Here is a 17386-nt window from a genome sequence, read left to right as displayed (position 1 = left end):
ATTGGACCGACTAATCATCCAATGAACCAAAGCTTATCCAGTTAAATTTTCCTTGACATGATGCTGGTTTTACATATAAATTCTACTTCTCTAAATCCCCATATATATATATATATATATATATATATCTGCTGGAGAGATATAATGTATGTAGCTTAGACAAATTAATAAGAAATGTCACCAGGTAAGGATATACTCCAACACATGCTGAAGACAAAATGAAAGAGAGGGAAAATCCTAGTGTGTAGTGTCAGCTCCACCTCAATGCCTGAAACATTACACCCTCCCAAATTCATAAATTCATAAACATAATACAAAGTTTACCAGTCTCTGCATAAAGGAATGCTACAGTGTAAAGATGAAAAGTACAGACGTATTGCTAGTGCTGTGAGGCTCTTCTCTGGCTATGTAAGTGAGGACAAGATCATGGATGTTGGTCTGGTTTGATTTAGTACACCATATAGATTAATACACTGAGATGGCTCTACCGAGAAGCGCAGAGATCTCATGGTGTTGTGTAGGGAGTGAGGGAGTTGGATGGCGCATTGATCCCACCCCCTCTCACTGACAGAGTGGGGCCCCTGAGCGAGCTGGCCCTGCTAATAAGATTGTTGTCGAGGAATACAACGATAACCGTTATATCGTCGTGGAAATGCCGACGCACTCCACGACCAATCTTCGTGAGATCAGAATACCTCATCTCTCGTTTTTTAGCTGCTTCCTGAAGTGCAATTTTCACAAGCCTTCGAGCACTCCCCTGCAGGATTTGTGCAGAAGAAATTTCATGGACCCCACTGTTAGTGAATTCAAATCAATGTAGAATACTTGGTAGGTAAATCCATAAGGTTTTGCTCAAAAATGTAACTCAATTATTGAAAGAACTGCAATTAATTATCTAAATTAATAGAAAATCCTAGTATGCACATTGTAGATGTCTCCGTGTGTTGCCTATCCATGTCACAAATCAAATATCCATCAAAATCTTTGATTTGAAAATTCAATAACAAAAGAAAATGCCATTTCAGATTCCAAATTTTAAACAGACTCTGTTTGCTTTGATTCAGTAGAGTGAAGTGTACCTGTGATATATTTAGGGGGTACCATTGATTACGAGTAACTTCACTATGCTGATTATAAGGAGTAGAGAGAGGTTAACTGCAAAGAGCGGGATTAACAGATTTTTAACCTATGATGGAATAGTACACTTGACACGATCAGACTGTTTAGCCTATAACCGCATCAGTGCCCTATACTCCTATTACATAACAAGTTTTCTAAAGATGAGCAGCACATTTCTGGGAGGTTCTTATGGTTTCGCACGGATAGAAAGAAATGTGACGGTATGTTACAATGAAGGAGTTATGTAGCAAACAAATAAACAAATATTAGGTATAAGGGATGTGAGGAATGGAATAAAACTGCTGACCTTAAGCAGTCGTGCTTATTTTTCAGTAGGAACCACTTCTAATTGGTAAAATGAATTTACTACATGAAGATTAAAAATAGAAAGAAATTAGAGTGCTTATTTGGATCTTCATGCCCCATTGATAGGAACTAGACTTGGAGAGAAATTTCACCTGAGGTGAGGTTAGCGGTCAAATCTGCTATCACTTTGGAAATGGTAATTACTTAATTATCTTCATATGAAAATTAGAGTGGCTCTATTTGATCTAAGGTTTAGAAAATTTACCAAAGGTTCAAACTTACAGTCTCAGCAAGAGTATCTGATGATTTTGTAAATGCAGGTGGTTTGTGGCACCTGCTATTAACACTGTTTATCAAGGTTTATGCAAAAAAAGTCGCAGAATTCCTGGTAGTGTGGATGAACCAATTTAATTGCTTACCAATAACAGTAAACTTTTGTGAAGGAAACATATGAAAACAATAGTGAATATAAAACTGAAGTGGGTTGGCCAAACCCTGTATATGGTTCAGTAGCCGAATCTTAAGCAACTACTGTTTGATTATTTGGCAGTTAAGGGGAAACTATTAAATCAGGATGAATTAGTACAAAGAAGTATTTCACGAAGTCAATGCTCCTGCCAAAATGCTTTTGAAAACATTTTTTTTTTCTAAGTTAACCTTTGATCTGTGAAATTTGCAATAAAATCTTGACATTGTGTAATGTTTGGAACAACAGCCATAGAAGAACACAACACTTACTCAATTATCTTTTTCTAAAAGATCCTCAAATTTATTCTAACCAAATATCAGTTTGTGTACTTCTAGATACTAGTGAATTTGTTTTATGAAGTGAACTTTCTTTTGGAAAGCTATTAAGCTTGTATATAGATGAATGTCCCACTGGAATTTATAGTTGTATCAGCAGAGGTTGTTGTTGGAGTATGGCAACAAAGTTGTTCTTATTGCTTGCTAAGAAAATTAAAATTAAACTGACATAAGAAAATTTGAGATTTTAATAATGGTACCTGAGGCCTGTTATCCTTTGTTCTAGCAACTTGCTCTCAAAATATATAACCAAAATTTGTATCTCAGATACAAGTCCAAATTTGTGCATCATGTTAAATTTAGATTGTTTCACATGTTGCTCAAGTTATATGTAGGCCATAACTGTCAGAGTTTATGATGAGTATTTTTTTGTGAAACAGGGCAACCTATAATGGTGTTAGGGCTCAAGAAGTTGGGTACTGAGACTGAATGCATAAAGAAACAAATTTACTGCAAGGTGAAGGTTCAAGATCAGCCAAATTAGATTATATGTTTTGGGCATGTGTACTATCAAGAAATTCATCTATCATGTCAATCATAGAACAATAGGATAAAGTTTTATTTTTGTAATGATCACTGAAAGCACTTCTAAAAGGGCATAGAATCCAAATTCTTAGTGCTACTGCAAAATCTCACATGAATTGACACTTAACACTTGCTCCTGCACTGAAATATAATCTTCTTGCCTGTTGATTTATACTTAATGTGACTAGGAAAATCAATCATTTAAAATGAACCTAGACTAGTTTATTAATTTATTTACTTATATATTATTATATTATAGAAAAGAACAAATATGTATTAAGAAAACAATGTATGATGTTAGAATATATTCTAAATAAACCAGTAGCATAAAGAAAAATCAACGCACTTAGGTGTTTAGCACTGAGAAGAAAGTCAACCAAGAACCATATACAATCATCCTAGTTTGGTGCAACCCCTAAATTCCTAGACATAAGAAATGCAACCAGTGGTTGCACTCAAATTATATGAGCCTAGACAATATAAAATGACCTGAATCACACAGCAAGTATACCAAATTCTCCTAAATTTTTTAAACATAAAAGACACATTGAACCTGATGCATACACATGAAACAGTTCACCAAACACTTATTTCAACAAGTATTCAGTTGATGAGTTGTCATGAAATTATGAATTTTTTCTAATAAAAAAAATCGATATAGGTCGTCCCAACTTCTTTAAAATCAAATCAACAAAATGTAAAAGACAGCAATTACTTCAAGAAATGAACAATACAATGAGGGGATGATATATAGAACTTACACCGCGAGGGTTGTTTTGAACAATATCAACAGCTTCTTGATTACTTAGATGCTCCCAAAGCCCATCAGATGCAAATATAAGGAATTGATCTTGAGGTTGAAGTGAATGAACAGTGATTGATGGTTCTGAACTCAGGATAGGTTTCTTGAAAGGTTCACGGAGTCTGAACTTCACATGTAATGGTTCACGGTTAAATTCTGCCTTTTTAAGGTATACATCACCAATTGACCTACAGACCTGAAATAGACATGCTGTTGAGTTGAATGAAGCAAGGAAAATGAAAAGCAAAAAGAAAATCTGGTATTAAGAAATGAAAACTGAATATTGGATTAATTATACAGAATAGATAGCACAAAATTGATACTCAGATCACAACTGTCGAAGTGTTTTATCAAATATATATGATATCAGGCATCATTTGTAGGGTAGTGATAAGACAAAGAATGTTATGTACTAATATCATGAATAGAAAATTTTGTGTCCACAACTAACTAGGATAAGAGCTAAATTAAGGGCGATGTCGCTAAATAATTCAAGTATCATCAAAACCCTAACTAATTAAGTTTTATTTGGACTTGCTCTAACTCTCTTAACACCATTAAATTAAATTTATTCAGCTATTTTTATGATGCATTTATATGTCCTCCCTTGCATATGTCCAAATTGCTTTAAAGAGTTTACACATTTATCCCAATCATCAAAACATCCTCATGTCTGCAATATTAAATTTTTTGAATATGTTAGTAGTGTTTGATTGTCATGTGGCTATCTGACAAAAGAAATCATAAATACAGTGGGAATCCCTACTTGGTAGATCTAAGTGTTGGGTGCACACACACACACATATATATATATAATCTCATTGAGATAATGTTTTTGAGATAGGTGTATGCAATTATTAGAACAAACAGAAAAAGAAATATTTGAATTTATGAACTGCAGGATATAGTACTACCAACTGAGGCTAACATGAGGAAAACCATTTAAGGGGATTCAAACTTGATAAAAAAGATGTATTCTTGCACTAGTTAGTTGAGCTCATCCAAGTAGTATAACAAGAGGTAGTTGAAATATGCATTCAAGGACATGATGGCTCATTATTCAACTAGCAATACAACCCTTAAGAGCCCATGGTGGGAAAACATGGATGTAATCAGATGCAGATAGTTGGGAATTATGGCTTCTTTGTTGTTAACTACTGACTTGCCAACCTATAAAGCACGATTGATTTTATGATTACATTATAATCTTTCCTATCTAAGGGGCAGGGCAGTAGATAATTAGTTTTCTAGGAAGATAACAAAAGGGAAATGACTAGCTCTTAAAATGTAACAATGCAACACATGGAAAATGGACACTTAAGAAAATGATGCAATCCTTAATCATGCAGAGAATGAAAGCCAAATTAAATATTGCCTATTAGTGCCTATCATTCATAAGTTATATTTGCTTATCACAGAAGTTTCAATAAATGTGAACGAACCCTTGGTGCAACCATAACATGTTGAAGAATTGGCCAAGCATATATAGCTAAACAATTATGTTGAGTAATCTTTGTTCTGTCACATGTATGTAAATTAGTGAAGCATATATAGATAAAGAATTATGTTGAAGAATCTTCCACTGTCATATGTATGTAAATAAAACACAAAACATGTCATATATTTGTATCTTGTGCACCTGGATTAGGCCCTTCACACGCCAAACATTGTGCTTTAACAGAACAATTTGTCTATCATCAGGGTGAATTGACTGTAATTCTTTCCTCACAGATTCAATTCCTACATTGTGCTCTGCTGACAGTTGAACAGCCAAAACTTCTCTAGTTGCTTTGACTAATCTCCCTAAAACAACACGTGAGTCCCCAAGATTAGCTATATACAGCATGTCACCACAGATTACACCAACTAGACAGCATGAACCAACAGATGCAATCTGAGGTTTTACAGGCCACTGTTTTGTCACCAGGGAGATAAACCCCTCCTCCGTTGCTTGGTATGCTTTTCGTATTACATCAGCTGACATGGATTGCTGCTCTGATGCAAATCCTGCCAAAAGAACACTTCTATTTCAATCTTGCAGATGTAAACAGGATCATGAATGCATTTACAATAAAGTGATTCTCTCAAAAGGGAACAAGAAAGTTAAAATAACTTTTACTATCTTGTCCAAGCAAGGATTGTCATTTCACATATTGGACCTACAATCTTTACTTGGAACAGTGTGGTATCAATACCATAGCATATCATATAAGATTACATCAAATATTAGGTGACAAATAAATTACTAATCATTACAGTATAGATCAGATGGTGGATGTTATTTACCAGTGATAATGTTTTAGTTCATGTGAGTTTAAATGGAATTAATTTTATACTCAAATTATGGAGAAAAATCATAAAACCAGAGGTTTAGATTAAGTAGGAGTAAGATTAACAAGGAATATATGAAAAGTATTTTTTTCTGAAAATGTAGTTACGATGAACAAACAAGCTCCGATAAGTATAGGTATCTTAAATCTGTCATTAAACATATTGGAGATTTTGATGAAGATATTGTTATAGAGTAAAAGCGGAGTGGTTTTTATGGATAGGATCTTAAGTGTTTTTTTATAGATCCACATGTTGGGTGGCTATATATGTGTGTGTGTGTGTGTGTGTGTGTGTATATATGTATATATATGTGTGTGTGTATATATATATATATGTATGTGTGTGTATATGTATGTGTATATGTATACATATATGTATACATATATATATACATACATATACATATACATATATATATATATATACATATATATATGTGTATGTATGTGTATATATATATATATGTATGTGTATATATATATATATGTGTGTGTGTGTGTGTGTGTGTGTGTGTGTGTGTGTGTATATGTATTTATGTGTGTATATATATACATGTATACACACACACATATATATATATATTTTATTTATATTTATATATTTATATATTTATATATTTATATATTTATATATTTATATATTTATATATTTATATATATATATATACATGTATATATATATATATATATACATGTATATATATATATATATATACAAATATTTTAAATAGAGTTGACAAGAATATTTTTTTATTTATGAATAATAAGGTGAAGCCTCAATAGAAGATAAAATGATAGAAAAGCATCTAAAATGACAAAGGTATGGTTTAAAGGAGACATGTAAATGCTGCGGTTAGACAAAATGAGTCGATTAGTACTAGTGGTGCAAGAAGAGGTAGAGGGAGATGTGAGAAGATTATAATAGAAATTATTAAAAAAATATTTGGTTGCTCTTAATTTAATTTGAGATAATGATACATAGTATATACAAAGCTCAATAGAGGGAAAAGATTCATGTAGCTCACTCCAAATACTTAGAAATTGCAACTTGTTGTTTGTGTTTTATGGTTCTGAATAATACTGCACCATCTATAATATTCTAAAAAAAAATGTATCATCTATGGCAAGCATGACGATGATATGTATCATTTAGAACCATAATGAAGTATCAGGAGTTTAAAAAGAAGAAAGGTGGTTCCAATGCATAAGTCTCCCGAGTCAAAGACGATCAACAAATGCAAATTCCCTTTACAAGCTAAGAAATTATTTTCATAACTTGAATCTTGATCAACCAAGTCCTAAAGGAGCAAACTTGCTATTGTGCCAAGGCTTTCACTCATAACAATGTATCATGAGAATACTATCTTAACAAAACAAGGTACATGACAATTTAATGAGTGAAAAAGAAAATCTTGATTCATTTTATATATTTTGGCACACTGTATATCAAGCATTTAAAATTATACAAGTCTACATGTAAGCCTGGAACCACATCAAGTAATATCAAAGGCTGGTAATCCATGGACAAAAGCAATAAAGTAGTATTTATATATAACATAGTCTCAATACGGATCCATGTAGTCAATTTGTGGACTAAATGCACATAGCATGATGTAAATAGGCAAACTCAGGAGTCGAACAAGCAATGCATTTGGTCTAGTTGAGCCTGTACAAAAAATGGACTTTCACTGACATACACCAAACTCATAGTAATCTGTATTGGTTAGTATACTAGGGTCCACTTTGCTATGGGTGTACCACTAGTATAAGGTGGGGCACGTCTCAAAACTTCATGATCAAATAGCAATCTCTGGGTCCACAAAGAGACTCAAGATCTCATAAACGGCATTTTTCTGGCATATCACATAAAACAAAACAACCATATCATTTATAGAACTGCAAAGGATAAACTAAAATACTGTTATCTGTCAAAAGTAGCTTGCAAAATTCCGGAATCAAATTTCCCATTTATTAATACATAGGAGATGCATTGTACATGGTTTTCAACGGAAATTGTGTTTAAAACAATTGCACGTCATAATAGAAGTATGACAAATCTATATCTAAAAGACTGAAGTACCTAATGCTTGAGTAGTCAATAGTGTTTTAAAACAAAATGAGCAAAACAATATCTGCAAGATCGAATCATGCAAATTCTGACTCCAGAACTTACTTTTCAGATGCTGGAAGAGATGCTCATTGACATAACGGGAAGTTTCAGGACCACCGTGCCCATCGTAAACACCGATAAAAGTACCATATGGGCCAAATTCAAGCGAGCTCAGAGGCCCTGACTCAATCTGGCTCTGATCCTCAAGCAAATTGTTAGCTTGTACCACAGCCATGGAGAACTCGCCGTAAACATGCTGCCCGCAGTCCTTGTACCAAAGAAGCCCATCCTGTCGACCAACCAAATCAGAGCTTGTGTGGGCATAACTATTGGATGATGGCTGCCAGCAGGCCTTCAATATGTTCATCAACTTCGCAAACATCCCTCATCTCATATAAGCCCACGTTTGTGTTTTCAGCATCTATCCTGTTCCAATCTGCTCTCCCAAATTGAAAGACCCAACCCTTTCCTTGTACTCTGGATTAAGTTGCAAAATAGAGGATATAGATAAAGCAGAATCAGCAGCGAGAAGAAGCAGCTAAAGATACCGAATATCGGTAGAGTACAAGAAAAACTAAGCTTTACTTCTCAATTTGAACAAGGAAGCTTCAGACAGAGCTAGACAAAAGTACGCGCATGACTTTTTATGTCTTTTCCATTTAGCTGATCTAGATTACAAAATCAACAAGACGCGGAGACGCAACAGAAGAATCCAAAAGAAGAAGCAAAATTTAATATTCCTTCGGTTACCTTCCAAGGAAATCCAGCAAGGTCGATCTCTTTCCCCGAATCAGATCGAATCAAGACGCGAGATCAGAATCCCACTTCCCCTTCGTGCGCAAGACAATCTTGCCACTGTTCCTCACCAGCACAATCTTCCCGTCGGCTCCAACCCGAATTCCACCAAGTCAGTCCACAAGCAATCGCCCCTAAAGAATCACCCCAAATCCGACGCGTCAGAGAGGGATCCGTCACAAAAGAAACCCTCCTTTCTGACCGGAATCGCCTCCGAAACGCCTCAGATCTGGGAATGCGTTGGCTTTTCCGAGGATCGAAGAGGAGGAGGATCGCACTTGGCCTCAGTCGGCAGATCGGGTCGATGTCTCCCTCTCCGAGACTCTACCGCTTCAGTCCAAAGACCAAATGCCAGAGAGGTAGGGTCATTTAGGAAAGGCGATGGGGAAATTTTGGCATCGGTGGAAGGGCAAAAAGGGAATTATAACTTTTTCCAACCCTTTTTTTGGCTTAATCATAGATTAATTATCTCCACAATAAATTCGAATTGGACCAGACTGGATCTTATCAGACCATCGAGCAGTACACGTGTGTGATGACAGCAACTTCCCATCCGCCAATTTCAAGTACACATGTGATACGATGATAACGTTGCATTGGTCAATGTCATCACACGTGTGTATGACATGGACGGTCTGTTTGGCGCTGATGAAGAAACATGTTTGGATTACCTAAATAAAATAAAGATCACATCATGATTACAAAATATGTATAGTTAGTTTATTTGTCATACGTAGAAAGTCGACATTTCTTTTCCTTGTGTTTTGTGGTTACTGATTTGTTGCTGAACTATGTTGAATGTGTTGATCGGTTGTTTGACATTTTGAATTTCCTATTTTGTTTTTTTATTTTTTTTATTTTTATTGTATAAGATATATGATGAAAATGAGATTTGAGCTTAGAACTATGATAAAGTATATCTCTTTATTTGAATCATTCTCTTCCTATCGGGGTTAGAATTTCTACGATATAAATGAATAATTCTCTTCCTAATTATATAACTTTTTTTATTCAAAATATATAAAAATAATGTTTTTTTATTTTTTTTATTTTTTTAATAAATAAATGGTGTATCCAAGACTCCCACTAATGTAGGAGGTTAACATACATAACTTTACATCTAAATATAAATTAATTTAACATTATATTTTATCGATATTTTAATATTAATATTTTTTAAAAAATTATTTTTTTATTTTTATTAATTAAAATATTATTATTAACTTATAAATATAATAATACTATACGGCATCAATCTATATTTATAGCAAGAAATTTTTATTTAAAAATATCATTTATTTTTTAAAATTTTATCAAGAAAATTTCTACTAATGAGATTTTACGAGAAGATATTTTCATAATTTTTTATTAAAATACTCTCACTTAAATCATAAAAAGATGATGATTATCCTTTTGACTCAAATTTTTTAATTGAATCAATTATTTTTGGATGAACCAAACCAAATCGAGTTACACTCAAGTTATACTTAGATTATATTTGAGTTATACTCGAATCACATATTTAAAATAAAAATATATTTTTTTTTAAATTTAATCATAATTTTAAATTTATACAAAATAATAATAATACTAAACATATTAGCATCTCACTCAATAATTTTAGAAAAGATTTGATAAGATTCAAAGAGTAACACTCATCAAGTTATAATCGAGTTACACTCAGGGTTATATTCGATCACGTATTTAATCAAAATATTTTATTTTTAAAAATTAATCATCATAATTTTATATGAAAAGACTTTTTGACATTTCAATGAGTTACACTCCATTATCGAAACAACCCAAAAGTATTAAAAAATAATATTAAATATTTCATAATCATATTTTGTAGTTGTCGAGAAATTTAGATCAATTTGATTAAAAATACCTTATTTATACTCTCATATTCAATAAAATTCGATCCGATCCATTCGGAATAAAAAAAATATTATCAATTTTTAAAAAAAAATATTTTTTGGTAAAAAAACGAAATATGTTTTTTTAAAAATCGATAAATTATCCATCTATTTTGAAAAATATTTTTATCATTTTATCAAATACGACAGAGAGAGAAATGAAGGGTGGAAAAGTTTGTGGGAATCCGCTCGAGAAAAGTGAGCGACTCGATTAGAATCTGCAGATAGAATCACATGTTCGAAAGCCTTATTTTTCTTTGGGCCATTATCACTTGAGCGGTCAACTTAGGGCTTCCTCTTCTCCTTCTTCCTCCTGCGTGATCCTTTGCCTCCGACCTCGGTCCTACACCGCAGCGACCATGAAGACGATCACGCTCAAGAGCTCGGACGGTGAGGTGTTCGAGGTCGACGAGGCGGTAGCCATGGAGTCGCAGACCATCAAGCACATGATCGAGGATGACTGCGCCGAGAACGGCATCCCGCTTCCCAACGTTACCTCCAAGATCCTCGCCAAGGTGATCGAGTACTGCAAGAAGCACGTCGACGCTTCCGCCGCCGCCTCCTCCAAGTCCCCCGACGACGCCTCCAAGCTCGCCGACGAGGAGCTCAAGTCCTGGGACGCCGAGTTTGTGAAGGTCGATCAGGCCACCCTCTTCGATCTCATCCTGGTGAGATCTTTGATTCTTTCCCCCTTTTGTTATTGTTTTTTTCTTGTCTTTTTCGTTGGTTGTGTTCTACTGATGGATTCGGTTTGGTCTATATGTATACACGTTTAATTGACGATCGACGATCTTGGAGATACTTACTACTCGTTTTGCTATTCATTTTGTTTTAGTTTGTTTTGGCTGCAGGAGAGATTATTTATGGCTGACAATAAATGTAGGATAAGTCTAATGTGTTTGTTCGCATGGAAATGTGTTGATTTTGAAGAAAATTATCATTATCAGTTTTTTCCTGACAAATTAACGAGATTTGATATAAATATATAATGAATAATAGTGTAGTCGGGAAATTAATTTGGTTGTGTATTCATGAAGTACTAGCATATTTGGGTCATTTATTGTGTTTACATTGGAGTCTATTGATGTTGAGTTTTATTTAATGGTTTTCCACTTATGGTCCCATGCTGCCTTAGGTTTCCATTTTTCTGCTATTTTAGTGTCCTTATTATTCTTTTTCCCTATGAAAGTTGCAAAGTCATATTTTTTTATCCTACTTCTTGTTGGAAAGATGTCCACTTATGTCCACTTACATTGGCGCCTAATGATGTTGAGTTTTATTTAATGGTTTGCCACTTATGGTCCCATGCTGCCTTAGGTTTCCATTTTTCTGCTATTTTAGTGTCATTATTATTCTTTTTCCCAATGAAAGTTGCAAAGTCATATTTTTTTATCCTACTTCTTGTTGGAAAGATGTCCTAGAAGGTTCTATAATTTGTCGGTAGCTCAAATGCAATTTTGGAATTATTTCTTGACAATATATTTACAGTGACATTAAAGACTGATGATTAGCTTTTTTGGGGGAGAGAAGACTAATGTGGAGCTTCTTGTTTTGCCAACATTGTTTCATGTTTAGTCTGCTTGGATGGGAAATCATTTAAGATTGTTGTGAATGACCAACAAAAGCACTTTTTCCCCCCCTTTTTTTTTTGTGAAGTTAATATGACTGGACTTCTGACTATGTTTATATTTGAATCTTTGTTTTCTTTTCCTTTCTCGATGTGATTAGCTTGACTATTATTCATAGATCAATTAGTAGATTACTAGTCATTGGTGGATTGTTAGATGGTTGACAGGGCATCAACTATTGGAGTTTGTGCACCTGTAACTTGGCAATCGTTGAACCAGCAATCACTTGCCGTTGGTATATTGTGAACCAGTAAATAACAGCGTATTAACGTTGATCATTAGAAGTTTTTGGTTGACTACAGATTGCAAATCTATTATTAGCAATATTCAGTAATGAAGCTCAAAAGGATCATGGATCTATAGACCTCAAGATCGATGACTGATCGCTAGTCGTTAGGTGATCATTGGTAGTTCATTGTCCATTTAAAAGTTCTTACTCAAGCAATTGCTTGAGTACTTGAGGCCTGGACAGCCACCTAGGCCCACAAGCTCACCCTTAAGAATCATTTGTTACAAAATTACAAATAATTATCAGTTAAGGTATTGGAATTTGGCTGAGGGGCGGCTCTTGGTGCTCCAATAAGGCTGCTTTATTGTGACTTGGATGACATAGTTTCAAACCATAGAAATAAAACTCTTCACATAAGGTTAAGGCCACACATATTAACTTTCCCCAATCCCCACATTATCCAGAGACTTGTGCATTGGACTATCCTCTGGCTCAAAGTACATGGAAGTGATGAAACTATGAAAGGCATGAAGATATCTGTAGTTTTGAGAATGCTTCATTTTCAGTCTTCTGTGACAAGTAAAAACAGTTTTACTATATCTCAGTGAACAGATAAACAATATCTGGGCTTGTCAGATCTTGTTGTCATGCGTGTCTTTTAGTAACGATGAATGACATCCATCTTGATTGTATAATATGCTTTTATTGTTCTTCCTTTCTAGTTAGGTTTGTATCTTATTTTTTGTATATTCCAACAAGAAAAGCCAATATGCAACAATGAATAAGAACTCCGTCTTGTATAACCTTAATAGAAAAGTTATTGCAAGAGTAGTACATATGATATATCATGTGTCTATTGGGAACTTATGGATTACTAATCTGCACATGAATTTTTTATACATATGTATAAATGTATATTATGTTTAGGCTTTTTTCTTGATGTTTTAGAAAACCATCCCAATATGTGGGTGGTTGGCACCACATAACATGTGTGTGGTATATGAAAGCATATGAAACACCAGGTGCAGTTCAACTAAAATATTTAAATAATATCACGAGTATAAATATAAGTATATGATCAAGCATATTAATAGGTAAATATATGCTAAGACCAAAATAATAATGTATATGATGTCATTATGCTCTTTAGGAACTTGTTGAATTGCTAAGTTATAAGAAGTGATCAAATGTCTACGTGATAACGTCATATTATCATGGATCATATATAAGATTTGAAACAATATCAACAAAAAGAAAATGTGAACCACATATGTGATTACATTTTCATACTTACGTAATTCACATATGCATGATAGACTTCGCATATAAAATAACATTGCTCGTTATGGCCACACAGCCTGATGCAGGTAGGTCATATGATCACATATGCATACGTGACTCTATGTATAGCCACATAGACCTCATTTAGAACAAAACTTTGTCCTAGATGTTTGCCTACATGCTTATACCTTTTGCCTACACCTTTTACGAGATTGCTGTCTCTAATTGCCAATGCATTTTAGCAACCTTGCTTAGGGTCTTTTAAAATTATTTTGTAAATGCAACTGATGCCAAACCTTGTTCTTTTGTGTATATGTTGTGTCTACTTGATACCAACATTTGTTGACTCTTGTACCATCAGTACATAGTTTACGCTAATGTATTATATAGGTGTAGTATGTAATGATCTTCATAAGTCTTCTAGTGCTTTTGAGTATGAATTGTCTTCTTAAGCTTCACGAAAATGGCCTAAGTATGTCTAGCGATAAGGCTATGTACATTGAGCCTCCATAAATCTCACATAAGCTGGAGCTCCATGCAATAAGCTGTCCATTCCATATAGATTGTGTTTGAAATGGTCAGTCTGCTTTTTGTAAGCTCGTATATCATGATCATAAGTTGCCTATGTTATATAACATAGATAATTACAAAAACATATGAAGATAAATATACTTGATGGCCTTGCCCATATCATGTGCTATTCTACTCGTTAAGATTTACTCCAGGTATGATCATACAACCTCTGATCTAAGCCTTTGGAGTCCTAATCAGATAAGAAAATGTTGTTTGTTGATTGCCTGGACTTATTTATGCCTCTAGCACTAAGCCACACCTACTTTTAGGATATCTTATTCTCTGAGCTGACTACCTCCTGATGTTATTAGGGGTTAGTCTGCTCCATGAGTGCACAAAGGATAGTTTGGAATACCACGTTTGTGCATATTGTCAATTTCTAAGACGTCCTGAAGCCTTAAATGGATGTTATAAACATCCTGCATGTGTGCAATACACTTATAATGTGTCAATGGCATAAGAATCCTATTATGTTTTGAAGCAAACATATGCAAGGAAGTATCCAAGTGTGGTGTGCATGGACATTTCAAGCATTTTCAAGGGCCGGACCACTGGCCTACTTATCCAAGTGTGGTAGCCAAATGGGAATTATTTGCAATTGCTGTTGAAGTTCCTATCCAGATTGTGTTGCAAGCTTGCAGCGACTGAGAAATATGGGCCTTTCTGCATTCTTACATACACTTCGTTTTCTGCTTTCTTATGGTACATATATCATGTATATGATTTTTGGCTTGTCCATGCATATTTTGGTCCACGTGGATTACCTCAAGCTTATACGATCGGAACCTTAAGATTTCTTATTCTCATGCATTCTCTTTTGTAGTTGGATGTATCTATACCTGATGAAACTCAGTTTTCATGCTTATATATGCTTGGAACCTTAAGATTTCTAATTATCATGCATTCTTTTTTGTAGTTGATGTACCCATACCAGATGAAACTCAGTTCTGGTTTCTTTTTCTCTCAATTGGAAAATTAAGCATCATTAAACTAAATGTTAAGTTTTATCCAAACAGATCACCTGCCAACAACTATCTTATCCCCGTATTTATAGTCACAATTTACCTTTTTGTCTTAATGATCTTGTGGTTCACTCAGGCTGCAAATTATCTAAACATAAAGGGCCTGCTGGATTTGACTTGCCAGACTGTGGCCGACATGATCAAGGGCAAGACCCCAGAGGAGATCCGCAAAACCTTCAACATCAAGAACGACTTCACGCCTGAGGAAGAGGAAGAGGTTCGGAGGGAGAATCAATGGGCTTTCGAGTGATGGCTTATTGCAGTCCTTCAGACATCTTAATCTTCTTTTATTCCCATGTGGTGGTGGATCTATTAGGGTTAGTTTTGTACTTGGCTAATAACCTTGTGGTTGATGTCCGACTTTTATGTGTTGTATGTAAGATTGGAAACCGAATGATCACCCAAAGACACTGGCTTTTCACTCTCAACCTTGTGTTTCTCTAGAAAATTGGTTATTTCGTTGCTTGTGGCGAGCGTGAGACGTGCTTAAAGACCTCAGTTATATATATGAGGCTTCTCCTTTGCGTCTGCTATTAGAAACAAGCGATTGAATTGCGGCAGCAGCTGTGGCAGATGTACTAGCGATTGATTTGGAAGGGTCCCCGTGTCAATTTCTGTTCGAGATTGATTTGGAAGAGTCGCCGTGTCAATTTCTGTTCGAGTTGTGTAGTATCCATTCATGATTCCTCTTATCGGTCTATATCGGTGTATCACGATTAACTATTAATAATATATATTAAATAATATAATTTATTATATATATCAATATTATCCATTTATGATTTTTTTTATTGGACTATCGATTAATTATTAGTATGATATATATCGAATAATATAATTTATGATATATATCGAATAATACTGAATTGACAATACTATGGTGTATCAATGTAACCCTCATATCAATATTTATCGACAAGTTGCTGAACCAAACTTGGGGACTGGATTCTTTTACATTCTGGTGGCCTTGTCTGCCATTTTATACGAGGATTGCCGCGTGGTACACTGGAGGTTTCCCAGATTCGGAGCTACAACGCGGTGGATCAGCTGAGAGAGTGTCTGTGTAGCGTATGCATTTACATGTGTGGGTACGTGTGTGCACGTATGCGTATGCGCACGTGTGTTCATGCGTGTACGTGTGGGTGTGCATGGACGTTCGTGTGCACGTGCGGGCGCCTGTGTGTATCGACGTGTCGATGTATTAGTGTGCGTGTGTTAACGTCGGTGCACGTGCATGCATGCACGGGTGCGTGTGAACACGTGCGTAAGTATATGCTAGCGTGTGGGGATTGAAGTCGTACAACCCATATTAATCAAACACGAACGCGCACTTGTCTCATGGTTTTACTTTTGATATTTTTTGTATTTAGTTTCTATATCTAAGAAAAATAATTGATAGATCGGAAAAAGTTAGAAACTATGAATCTACTTATTAAATATAAGTCTCATGTTGTATCTTAAAATGTAATCCACTATATAAAATATAAAAATATATTTTATATTATATTTTATATGTAAGAGGATAGGATTCTACTTACCAAAAAGTTAAAAACGACGATGTCTTACGGATCACTGAACAGATAACATCAAAAGGTCCACATCATTAAACTAAATCTAAGTATTTGATTTACATAAAAATTATTTTTTTATTTTAATACAACATAAAAAATAAAACTATAATAATAAATAAATGCCATCTGATCATTAACTAAACAACATTGATATGCGAATGATGCGTGTGAACATCATGTACATCATTTAATGTAGTAATTTTTTCATCTTAAAAAAAAAGATTTAACTGAACAATCAATTGTAGAAAGCAAAGCTTAAGCTTAGATTACTATTCTTGTGTAAGGAAAACTGATTCGAGCAAGATTTTCTCCACAACATGACAATAGATCATCCGAAGATACATGTACTAAAACTACAAACCACAAGAAAAGGAG

At 34.4% G+C, this 17386-nt stretch overlaps 2 protein-coding genes across 3 annotated transcripts; one reads left to right on the top strand and one right to left on the bottom strand.

Moving 5' to 3' along the window:
• Positions 1–265: 265 nt before the first annotated feature.
• On the bottom strand, positions 266–9138 carry LOC135635876 (probable protein phosphatase 2C 60). 2 transcript variants are annotated; one of them, XM_065147293.1, is made up of 5 exons: positions 8747–9138; positions 8060–8499; positions 5196–5563; positions 3516–3752; positions 266–757 (listed from the first exon to the last, which is right to left on the bottom strand). In XM_065147293.1, the coding sequence occupies exons 2-5, from the start codon at positions 8376–8378 to the stop codon at positions 506–508; spliced, it is 1176 nt and encodes a 391-aa protein (XP_065003365.1). In that variant the 5' UTR covers positions 8379–8499; positions 8747–9138; the 3' UTR covers positions 266–505. The 2 variants fall into 2 exon arrangements, with proteins under 2 accessions (XP_065003365.1, XP_065003364.1); XM_065147292.1 differs by having other exon boundaries at positions 8060–8473.
• Positions 9139–10951: 1813 nt separating this feature from the next.
• On the top strand, positions 10952–15868 carry LOC103980632 (SKP1-like protein 1). Its single transcript, XM_009397080.3, has 2 exons — positions 10952–11375; positions 15517–15868. Exons 1-2 carry the CDS (start codon positions 11067–11069, stop codon positions 15688–15690), a joined length of 483 nt encoding a protein of 160 aa, XP_009395355.2. The 5' UTR covers positions 10952–11066; the 3' UTR covers positions 15691–15868.
• The last annotated feature ends 1518 nt before the right edge of the window (positions 15869–17386 follow it).

The sequence above is a fragment of the Musa acuminata genome, chromosome BXJ3-4, assembly GCF_036884655.1.
Source record: "Musa acuminata AAA Group cultivar baxijiao chromosome BXJ3-4, Cavendish_Baxijiao_AAA, whole genome shotgun sequence".
NCBI classification, from domain to species: domain Eukaryota; kingdom Viridiplantae; phylum Streptophyta; class Magnoliopsida; order Zingiberales; family Musaceae; genus Musa; species Musa acuminata.
The sequence above is the reverse complement of the archived record's forward strand: the minus strand, read 5'-3'. Positions and strand labels throughout refer to the sequence as shown.

Bases quoted from the DNA above. Each gene is read 5' to 3' on its own strand.
- LOC135635876 (XM_065147293.1), bottom strand. From the start codon at position 8,378: ATGTTTGCGAAGTTGATGAACATATTGAAGGCCTGCTGGCAGCCATCA. The intron at 5,564-8,059 runs GTAAGTTCTGGA...TTCTTTTGGCAG, and splicing joins TCTCTTCCAGCATCTGAAAA to GATTTGCATCAGAGCAGCAA. The intron at 758-3,515 runs GTAAGTTCTATA...CAAATCCTGCAG, and splicing joins TTCAAAACAACCCTCGCGGT to GGGAGTGCTCGAAGGCTTGT.
- LOC103980632 (XM_009397080.3), top strand. From the start codon at position 11,067: ATGAAGACGATCACGCTCAAGAGCTCGGACGGTGAGGTGTTCGAGGTC. The intron at 11,376-15,516 runs GTGAGATCTTTG...TGGTTCACTCAG, and splicing joins CCCTCTTCGATCTCATCCTG to GCTGCAAATTATCTAAACAT.